Consider the following 11777-nt stretch of genomic DNA (forward strand, 5'->3'; position numbering starts at 1 on the left):
GGTTATATATTGAACGAATAAAAAGTTATGTACAAGAAGCAAGCAGAAGGGGTAGAGGAATTACAACATGTTATCTACCTATATTGAGGGGAAAAACTTCTTTCGTGTGTGTTTAGTGAAATCTGAGTGTTGAGAGGCGAACTGAGCGTAGCTCAGCTGGCAAAGTTTCTTGTGGTGGAACCTGCTCACCAGGGTTCGAGTCCTCGACTCGTCAATCTCGAGGATTTGCCGGCTCAGTCTTTCGGAGATGCTCATAGGAGTAGGATTGCGTGCATATGTTTGTAGGGGCAAGTGTGCGTGCATGTATGTGAGCGTCTGCGTCTATACTATGTGATTCGAAAAAAAAATTCCGAGTGCTGAGAGGGTGCACCACTGGCAATTACTTCTGTCGGATGTTTTGAGCTGCAAATTTTTGCTATAATATAAACGATACGATTATCCAAATAGAATTTGTCCAATGTTCATTGAATTGTAATGTCCTAGAATACTATATGTGTGCATTGTAATTTATATATCGTGCATTCTAAAAAGAGCCAAAGCGTCCGTAACTGATTGTGAATACATGATGTACCTCCTGCGGGAGAAAAGGGGGTAACATGATGGAGGTGGTAGCCTGTGGGATTTGGGAGGTCTATGTGATGTTTTGGACCTAGGTGACACACTTTAAAAAGTTTTTAAATTTACGTATATCTATAGTTTTAGTTTTGTAATTAGCCTATATTTAATACTCCTAATTAGTATCCAAACATCCAATTTGATAGGTGCTAAATTTTAGGACGGGATCAATGTGATAGGTTCTAAACTTTAGGACGGGGTGTTACGGGATACCCCTTTACTCCTCTAGGATATTATGGTTGCATTCATTGTACTGTGTGAGTATGTGAATGTCCTTGCCTCCTTGAGAGAATTGACAATCACAACCGGCTCTGTGATTTCGATGGCCCTTTAGCAACACGACATTATAAGCCCTTTAGGCTATATTTTTTATTTATGACATTATAAAAGAGATAATAGTACTAATAATATATATTTAATTTTTGAAGAACAATGTGGATTGATATTTATAAATTAAAAGAGTGGTAAAATAAAACTAGTATGATTACCTCAAATACAAAGATAGCCCTACTAACATATATAGGAGGATTTTTAGGGTTTATAGTACTCTTGAAAGAAATAATTATCTATGTTAGTAGCTGGAGAGAGAAGACATGGAGTAAAAATCGGAAATACGAAGATGGGCCCACATGTTAGGAGATGAGATTTGGAAAAAGAAACTCGGAGTACATTTGTAGCTTGCATTCGATTATTTCTGGCCACTTATTGATCGTACCATCACTACTACTATATAGTACGATCCTACGTGTACAAGTACCACAGAGTAGTAAAAGTAAAACTAAAAGCGCAGAGAACAGCAGCAACACTGCAGCTCAAACCCCAAAAAAACCAAGAAGAGAAACTGATGCTTCACCAATGCTGCTCATGGCGATGCGCCGATGCCTCACCTAGCTTCCTCGCTTGCTGTCCTGCTACATCCTGTTCCTCACGATCTCCTCCTTCATGGCGAGCCCCAGGGCGCCGAGGCAGCCGCCGTCGTCGACCCTGACGCCGGGCATCGCGACGGCGCGGCTGCCCACGAACCCGTCCTCGCCGATGTGCACCGCGCCGAACTTCACCTCCCCGCCCTCGCCCTCGTACACGTGGCCGAACAGCAGCGCGTCCCGACCCACGCTCGCGCCGCGCTCCAGCCGCACCATCTCCGGGTTCAGCAGCGCGCCCATGGAGTCCACGTACACGCCGTCGGCCGCCGCCACGGACGCGCCCATGGCCCGCATCCACACCGCGAACGGCACGGACCCGGGCGTCAGCTCCGCGAAGTACTCCCCGGCGGCCGTGCGCACGGCCTGCCAGACCGTGTCCAGGAACACGGCCGGCGACCAGATGTGCACCGTGTCACCCTCGGCCCGGCGGCCGACCAGGGCCCCCTTCGCCGCGGCGCAGGCGGCCATCGCGGCGGCGCCCGACGTGACCCAGAAGATGGGCAGAGTCCAGTACAGTGGCGTGCCGGTGGCCGTCGACGCGGCGAGGAGGGCACGGAGGGGGGAGAAGATAACCAGGCCCATGGTGAAGTACGGCACGAGCGTCTGCAGCAGTGGCTGGCACAGCGTGGCCCAGACCGCCTGGTACCATGTCCTAGCCAGCGTCACCTTGGTGCCATGGCTGAGGTTCGAGCTTGACCGCGTCGCCGCGATGACCGGGCACCCTGACAAGTCGATCTTGGTGTCCGACTGCTCCAGGAACGCCCGCCATGACGCCGGCAGCGGCTCACCATTCCGCAGGCGTTGGCAGATCTCGTAGACCAGCGAGCGGCCATGGTCGATGGACGCGCTCTGCGTGCAGGACGTCGCCGGGATCACGTCCACCTCCGGGCACCGCAGGAACGGGTTGAACTCGAGCTTCTCCGTCTCCTCCGTCGGGACATTGCTGGCGAGGTTTATCTCCCCGACCTCGATGTACGGGAACTCGGCCTCGTCCCATGGCCGTGTGCAGTCGAGGGCGACGTCCCGGGCGGCGCTGTCGGCAGGGACATCCCTGAGCTGCAGCTGGAAGACGTAGCGCACCCCATCGGGAGACCCCACCTTGCGACGGAAGTCGTCGGCGAGGAAGAGCAACGGGCGCGTGTCGTCCTCAGCCCTTGGGATGGCGCCGGTCTCCGGCGGCAAGATGCCCCGGGGGACCACTTGGCCGGAGTCCTCCGATACGTCTTTGTCCACTGGGCGGAGCTTGAACTTTGCGTACATCTCCTTGCCGTCCTCGAACCGCAGCAGCCGGCATATGTTGGAGTAGTAATGCAGCACGGTGTACGAGTCGGTGTTCCGGAGGGATCCCCAGACGGCGTCGCGGATGTGTGGCGCTTGCTTCACTTGCTCTTCCCTCGCCGCCAGGCCACAGACGAGCCAGGTGGTGAAGTCAGCGATGGTGCGCGCGTAGAACGCCTTGCCACTCTTCAGGGTAAGGTCGAGAAGAGGCACCTCGCCATCGTCCGTGAGGATCCGCACTGCCGCGCCACGCGCGTCGAGCCTTGCATCGTCGTCTGCGCTGAGGCTGTTGCTGTGCCGGACGATCACCGGGAAAGACTTGCCGGCGCCAAATATCTTGTGCTTGGGCAGTGAAGGTATATCTTGGTACATCTTCAGAACACCCCGCCCGCTGACGCCGATGCGGTGGAAGTATCTTGACTTGACGTTCATGGTAGTGATGGCCAGGTTCGCTGCAAGGTTCCCGACAATCTTCTTGTACAACGGGTCCATCTCTTCAATCCGCTCATCTTCTGTGTGCAAGGTGTTCTTCACCAAGGTCAGAGACTGTGCTCCGACATAGACGCCGCCTCGCTGGAGAACTGAACCCTGCGGTGCGACGGAGACTGCTCCCAGGATGACATTCTCTTGGAGGACTGAGCCAGGGAGGAGCAAGCTGCCACTGCCAACCACAGTGTTGTCCTGGACCTTTATCTCCGCACTGGTAAACCCTTTTGAGTAGAACCCTGGAACGATATTGCAGAAATCGCCTAGATGGACCCCATCACCGATGCTGATCAGCTCAGGATTTGCCACCGGATTGATGGCTCGGATAGAGCAATGCCTGCCAATCTTTGCTCCGAGAAGCCTCAAGTACATGCAGAAGGCTTCTGTTCCGGATAGCATCTTTGCAAATCTGAGGTGTGCAGCGATGGTTATGCGCCGCTGGATCAAACTTGCCATATCCTTCTTGGCCCCTGACCTTGTAGCAAGAGCTTTGTTGGTGATACTGGTGAGAAGACTGAGGATGATCCCATAGCTCAAGTATGCGAAGGCGGTGAGGAGGGCAAATGACACTGGGCTCGTGGTCGTCTCCCGGACAATCACAGCATAAGCGGCAATGACAGCGGGTAACCAGTGGAAGGCACCAGCAATACATGCAAAGGAGAAGTGCTGAAGTGAAACCGTTGCACCAGAGAAGTGGTTGTACAACATGAAGACTGTTGCACTTGACAGAGCACCCAGGAAGCCTATCGCATAGATGCTAACAAGGTGTTCAAGTGCCATGTTTGCTGTCCTTACTTCTTCCTGCAATAGATGGTCAATAAATAACATAAAAAATCATTCAGTTGTACAGACAAATATGAGGAAGGTGGTCCTGAAAAAATGGTAGAGCATGTTCTGCGGATGCAAAAGAGAATTTCCAATATCATCAGATATCGAGCTAAAAACAGGAAAAAAAATCTCGTTTGTGCACAACAATACACCTTTACAACCTCAAAGAAAAAAAACACCTTTACATTTTCTTTATTTTCTATGGCCTTCCTGATAAAAATTCTCTGTTCCTTCCTATGTCTCAAAGACATAACCTCTGGTTGTAGTACTGGAGAGTCAACGCAATTGCTAGGAACTTCATCAACGACTATGCATATAGGCGTATTTATATGCAGCTCACTAACTTCAAATGCTACAAATAACCAGCTTAAAATTCTACTTGTTTTATGCCTTATTATCTTAGGTTATTAGCACAAGAATTTGGTGTATAAATTCAACTACTTCTAGTTACCTTCATGTATGCAGAAGTTTTGCTAGCCAGATATGCCGATTTCCCTTGTTCGGTCTTGTGCAATGGTGGAACCACAGCACCATTGTGCACAACAGTGCCCTTCTGGAGGACTGCATAAGGGCCAATTGATGCATTTTGTCCAATCTTGACATGCCTAAAACTCAGCACTTCATTACGGACTTCATGGCCCAGAATGAGAACACCTTCTGCGACCACTGCACCATCTGCGACTGCTAGTAAGGATGGGTCCGTGATGTCTACTGTGTCAATGACAACAGATGACCCAATCCGAGCTCCTTGCATCTTGAACCAGTAATTCAAGAATATTGTACCCTTTAGATGCACAGCTAGCATCTTTGCTGCTAATGATTGTGCCTTGTTTAGTGCCCACCATTTCACGAAATCAACTGACCATATCGAAACACCAGGGGTTAGAACATAATTTGGCTGAAGGAATGACTTCCCCAAGATAGATAGGGATAATGACGTGAACAAGGCATAGCATATCCATGCAATAGGTGCCAGGACCAAAGAACTAAGATAGGTCAGCAGTGACAATTTCACCATACTGACCAAAGATAGCATGGCCATGTACATCGAACTAGCAAAATATGCTGGGAGTAACAGGATAAAGCAGACATAAGTAAGAGCCAGGATCTGGAGGGTCCCAATAGCAAAGACACTGAGATCTGAAGTACTAGCATCTATAGTCTCTAGATTCTCATCCTCAGCAGAGCAAGATACATCAGGTTCCATCTGTGGTTGTGACTTGTGCACCAAATTCTCCAAGAAGCTAGCAAGCTCAGCAATACAGCTTGCTGTAAAGATGTCAATGGCTCCAACTGGAATACCAAGAAAATCTGAGAGTTTCTGGGCTGTTCGGACCACTGTGATTGAATCAAAACCATAAGAAGGTAGACTATCAGTTGGAGAAATTTTGTCCTTTGGAATGCCTGTTTTATCTGATACTATCTGTTTTAGAAACTCAATAATCTCCTTGGACGTTTTCACTTTGCCTCTGGGCTGAGGTGCCAGCTGTGGTTGTGATTTATGCACTAGATTCTCCAAGAAGTTAGCAAGCTCTGAAATGCAGCTTGCAGTAAAGATGTCAATTGCTCCAACAGGTGTGCCAAGAAAATCTGAGAGCTTTTGTGCTGCTCGGACCACTGCAATTGAGTCAAATCCATAAGAAGGTAGGCTGTTAGTTGGGGAAATTTTTTCCTTTGGAATACCTGCTTGATCTGATACTAACTGCGTTAAAAACTCAATAATTTCCATTAAGTTTTTCACTTTTCTTCTGGGCTGAGGGAGAACGAGGGGATCAACAGTCTGCTTCAAGGAGGACCTCCTGATTTCCATGCCAGTTCCTGTAGTGAGAGACCGAAAAAGAGATTTCTTCTTAGATATATGGTTACTATTTGCCAGGCTAAGAGTATTATCAACAAACTGCTTCATGCATTCGAATCTCCGTATTTTCCCGGATGTTGTCTTGGATAAAGTTCTAGGCTTGATAAGCTTGACAGATGCAATAGTTACACCATGCTCTTCCGCTACACGTGTTTTGATGTTGTCTGCGATCTCTTCAGAGACTGCTTTACCCTCCCTAACCTCAGCGATCACAACAAGTCCAACCTGATCAGAAGAATCAGGAATTGAGATGCCTTTCTGGGTTAAAACTTCCTCGGGAACACCAACAACAGCACAACAGCCCGGTCGAAGAACATCAGAAGAACCTTCCACTGTCTTCTCTACATCTGCAGAATAAATATTTCTACCAGCAACAATGATAAGATCTTTGATCCTTCCTGTAATAAAAAGTTTACCATTGATTATCCTTCCTAAATCACCAGTTCTTGTGAAATTTTTGCTAGGGTAATTCTTGAGCTGATTGCAAAAGGTTTTCTGGCTTATTTCCTTATTGCTCCAATAACCAACGCCAGAACTAGGACTGCTGATCCATATCTCACCCTCAGCACCATCCTCCTCATGCTCTGTCAAAGAGTCTGCATCAACAATTTTGATGGTAATATCTGGATCATCTGGATCAACATACCCACAACAAACTCTTCCTTGCCAATCTATGAAAATGGGCTTGCCTTCACCAAAGGCACAGCTAACATAGACACAGTTTTCAGCCAGGCCATATCCAGGAGCAAGTACACCTTCAGAAAAGCCAAAAGGTTGAGTCAACTCTATGAACCTTTTAATAGTTTTTTGCCTTACTGGCTCTGCTGCAATCATGATGAAGATCATGGAAGAGAGGTCATAAATTTTGTTCTTCTCGGCCTCAAGCCGTCTTATCACTAGTTCAAATGCAAAATTTGGACCTGCACTGTGTGTTCCATGGTAGTCATTTATTGTTTGCAGCCACAGGAGGGGTTTTCTGATAAACGTCATTGGTGAAAATAGAATGGAAGTTCCTCCACTTACAAGTGCAGTGAAAAGACCCCCTATTAGACCCATGTCATGGTACTGTGGAAGCCAACTGATAAGGACAGTTTTTGAGGTACTTCTATATCGCTTCTTCATCATCTTCACATTGTGGATTAGCCCACCATGTGTTATCATCACACCCTTGGCATCACCAGTGGAACCCGACGTGAATTGTAGAAAGCATAGTTCACTTGGCTGGGGCTTGGTAATCATAGATTCAGCACTTTCTGAGTTGTAGCTGTCTGGACTTCGTCGATAGTTCTTTATCCATGAGTCAGTGTGAATCCAGGGGAGGTCAGGCCACTGAGCTGAGCATTTCTGAGCACTCTTTGCTAGAGTGACAATATTCTTGACATAGCCTGCGCGTACAGCAGCATGGTATGAAGAGGTGGATAGAATTGCCACAGCATTGCATGCCTTAGAGATATTCTCAACTTTGAGAAGCGCTTGCCCACCCCTTTGCATTGGATCAGGGGGCAAAACTGGGACTGGTATAACTCCTGCTCTGATGCACCCAAAGAATGCATCAACAAACTCCAAACCAGGTAGATGAATAAGGAGAACTCTGTCACCAGGCTTGATAATAGGCTTCGTGCTTGTCAATAGTCTATATGCAATGTGAGATGCATTATCATGAAGCTCCTGGTAGGTTCTACGATTCACGATCTTCCCTTCTTCGTTGATCCAAGTGTAGATAACCTTCTTTGCCGTGACTTTATGAGTTCCCCAGTATTCCAAATATCCATCCAGGGATGGAAGATCGGGGAATTCAACTCCTTCAAGCTCACCAATATCTCTAGGAGGTGAAGGATTTCTTATGGACAGAGGAAACAATCTCTGCATAAACAAAGTACTGACAGATGTAAGCACAATTCCTTTTGGCAATAGAAGTTCAAATAATACTTGAAGTATATCAGGACAGTATTTTCTAGCTCACCTTAACATAGGGAATCGTCGGTAGATCACTGTCAATGGCAAAGTGTTTACAAACAGTTGAAATGGAGTATAACGCATTTCTTTCAGTTAGCTCAAATGCCAGCAGACCTCCAACATAGTAAGTGTTCTGAAAGCCTTGCAACTCAGACTCCACCCTTTCGTAGAATCCATTTTTCATGTCTGCAATGCAGGAAATCACTGTGGTTGGAATGCAGGAAAATTAAATTATTTGGTAATCAAAACCCTGTCGACCAATACCTTCACTGCTGACATGAGGGAAATACTTGAATCGCCGCTGTAAAAGAACTTTTTGCACAGTTCCCCCCATAGAAATCACGACATCAGTTACACATTTAGCCACATATGACCCTTTGATGTCTGCCGAATTCCCATAAGACCAAAACAAGAAAATATCTGTGTCAGCAAAAAATCTTTGCATTGCCACTGGATGCCCTAGTGTTGTTGGATCCTCCATGTATTCTCCAAAGTAGTAAAATCCCTTTGGCATGTTCTCAAATCCTTCAATCTTAACAACAGTAGTATAGTAGTCAATTGTCTGTACCTTACTGAATAGTTCTCTTTCAAAATCATTCAATTCTACCACTTCATTTTCTCCATCTGAACAAGAAGGCATATAAATTCAAAAGGTTGGAATACTGGCTTCAATCGAAAGAAAGGTTATTTAAATCATGCTTACCTGTCAGACTCAAAGATCGATATGTTTTACAATTCTTGAAAGCAATAGCACCTGACAATATGATTTTGTCGAATTCCCTAACTTCTATTTCATCATTGTTTTTCTTGATAAGTACACTTGCGCTGCAGCTGTCACGCTTGACTCTCAGAACCTCCGTGCCACATAGAACTTCAAATGGTAATGACTTACTGAGTTTCTCCCACAAACTCATGTAACCATGCTTAAAACGCCGGATCTTGCCAGCCATAGAGGTTCTAGTAAACTCCTGTATGAAAGCATAGGGCATGTCTTGAACAAAACCATAGCCAGAAGCAGTGTAACCATATGCTACAGATTTTGGCACTGAATTTAACCCATGTTTCTTCAAAAACTCAAGAGTTGGATCAGAGGCCAATCCACTGACAGCATGAATTCCCACTCGTCCTGACCTATTTGCCTCATCCTATAAGAGTTACCAAAGAACATACATGTCAACAAAAGAGAAGAAAAGAAAAAGCTATCAAACTGTGAGGTAGACTAAGCGATTAGTATTTTTGGCACTGAAATCATATTTCTTTTGACCCAGTTATAACTAGTAGAAATTATTCTATAACAACTTACCTGTAATTTTAGCGTTAGGGATACCATGGATACATAGTCCTCAGCCACTTCAAGATCTCTAATATTTCCTGTTTGGCTGTCAATCAGAGCAAGCTTGTGCGAATCCATCTCTTCAAATTCAGAACCTAGTTCCTTTGCCAGGTGAGTTATAACAGGGGCACTGTTTGCTGCTATAACTTGTCCTCCCAGATCATAAGTCCTTCCTGAATAACAATGCCATTGATGATTAAAGGAGCAGACAACAAGACAGTTGAATAAGAGTGAAATAGTTAAGTTCCTCACCTTCGATGTCAATGGACTCGCACATCCCTGAAACATTCTGGCATTTCTCAAACACGGTTACATTGCGATACCCTAGCTTAGCTAGTGCATATGCTGTTGATAAGCCACTTGGCCCTGCTCCAACTATGCCAATTCTAGTGTCTACTGGTAAACTTGGATGCAACTTGCTGAATTTATCATCTATTGATTTTCCTTGATACATTTTTGACCTATGGTGGTCCTTGATAAATCACCTGTGAAATTTATATAGAAAAACAATGCAATGTTAGCACTTTTGTTTTTGACATTCATTTCTGTTCAGCAGAGGAACTTTGGACAAGATGACTTGCATTTCTCTTAAGAATTGAAATTATTAATTCCAAACAATAACTTCAGGATATGTCAGCTCCCATTGTAATCAACATATCAAGTAGCCAATATGAGATTGTAAATTTGAGTCCTCATATGAAATGTCTACCCCATGATAACAAGTAAAAATTTTACTGCATGAAACAGTAGTTTGTTGAACAACATGCACTTGCCAAATAACTAATTTGTTGTGGTGTCGCGTACGATATGACATGATGATTAGCAAGACAAGAAACATATTTAATTTCACCATATGTTGCTGACTACAAAGCCAAAGTAGGCATAAATCATCAAACTGTGCTGTCAAGAATAATATCAAGCTACAGACAACTCCGCCGAGAATGGAGCTTTAGTCAATTAAATGGTTCCAGCGAATCAAGGGGGAAAACGGATCATTGCTAACATGCCTCAGTTATCGGTAGCAGCCAAGCAGAGCAATGAGCAAACGCAACAAAAAGCGGACCACCAAGGAAGAACATGAAGAACCCAACAAGGTATGAGACTTGCCGTGCCATGTACAGCACCTGCAAATCACATTACTATGGGATTGCACATTTACAATCACAATCCAAGCAATCCCGGTCCTAAAAAAAGGAAGATATTGTAAAAGTAAATCCAGAAACAGTAAAAAAAACAAATGAAAAGGTTAATCAGAATAAACTATTTTGTTTAACTAATAAACACGTACACTTGCGACTCTGCGATCATATCCCCAGGCGCAGCGCATACACGAGCACGAAGCCACACAGAGCAAGCACAAACAATGGCTAGAGCCTAGAGCAAATATAGCAAGGACGACGGAGCAGGGGTTGTCGCCCCTCGTCTCCGAGGCGGGAGCGGGCGGGGACTGAGCCGTACCTCTCTTCCGGTGGGTGACGAGGAAGCGCGGCGGGTTGGCGCCAAATGGCAGCTCCCTTTGGCGAAACGGGGGTGGTTGGCGCCAAATGGCTGCTCCCTTGGCGAAGGGCGTCGTCGTCCCGGTGGTGGTGGCATGGCGAGGTGACCTCAGGGCGGAGTATTTAAGCCCGCGAAGATTCCCCCGCCCCGCCAAGGGCGTCGCGACAAACGGGGACGGGGGCGTCGCGGAGTTACGGCCCCCCGGCGGCGATGGCGACCTCGCGGTCGCGGAGTTACGGCCAAGGGGATGGGCGGGCATATTCGTGGTGAACCCCCCGCCCCCGCGGAAGTTACCGGCCGGAGCGGGCTTGTGGCCTCCGCCGGCCGGAGCGGGCCGGGCTTGTGGCCTCCGCCCGCGACGTTGCTTTCTTTGGGCAATGGGTGGGACCGCGGGAGAAGAAGGAGAGGGGGGCACGGTAAATTTTTTGATTTGTTTTTAACCCGGGGTTAGAATGGTAAATATTCAAAGAGGTCCATTTCCAACCTGTTCGCTTCAGTTTATCAGCCGGCTTATCAGCCACCAAATAGTATTTTTTTCTCACAACAAATCAGCCGTTTTAGCTTTTCAACCGGCTTATAAGTCCAGCCGAACACGTCTCTCCAAATAAAAACCGGTTCAGCCCCGTTATTGTTTGGGAATTACAGGTATCTTTTTGAAAGTTTTGAATATCATTTTTGCAGTTCTTTTTTTCGGAAATTTTAAGGTCCATTGAAAAATTTGGAACTCAAACTAAAAGATTTCGAAGCATTGAATTAAGTTACGGCATATTGACATGAAATGTACTGAATCTCTATTCGGAACTCGGAATAAAGTCCATATACATACACCAAATTTGATGTTTCCGGAGGAGGTCATTTTCCAGAGCATGGAGGAGTGAAAGCAAAGGGACAAGCAAAAGAAATGAGTTACTAATCCCAGCCGATTGATGACCCTATAAATCTAAATCGAATGGACAAAGACGCACCGATTACTTTTGTTGTTCAACATGGTCAGTGACAAAAA

At 46.2% G+C, this 11777-nt stretch overlaps 1 protein-coding gene across 1 annotated transcript; it reads right to left on the reverse strand.

Moving 5' to 3' along the window:
* Window positions 1–1275: 1275 nt before the first annotated feature.
* On the reverse strand, window positions 1276–11229 carry LOC117859921 (uncharacterized). Its single transcript, XM_034743116.2, has 8 exons — window positions 10736–11229; window positions 9530–9762; window positions 9248–9450; window positions 8648–9089; window positions 8209–8568; window positions 7952–8130; window positions 4582–7851; window positions 1276–4103 (listed from the first exon to the last, which is right to left on the reverse strand). Exons 2-8 carry the CDS (start codon window positions 9729–9731, stop codon window positions 1527–1529), a joined length of 7233 nt encoding a protein of 2410 aa, XP_034599007.1. The 5' UTR covers window positions 9732–9762; window positions 10736–11229; the 3' UTR covers window positions 1276–1526.
* Window positions 11230–11777: the final 548 nt, after the last annotated feature.

This window comes from Setaria viridis, chromosome 6 (assembly GCF_005286985.2).
Source record: "Setaria viridis chromosome 6, Setaria_viridis_v4.0, whole genome shotgun sequence".
In the NCBI taxonomy this organism is placed as follows: domain Eukaryota; kingdom Viridiplantae; phylum Streptophyta; class Magnoliopsida; order Poales; family Poaceae; genus Setaria; species Setaria viridis.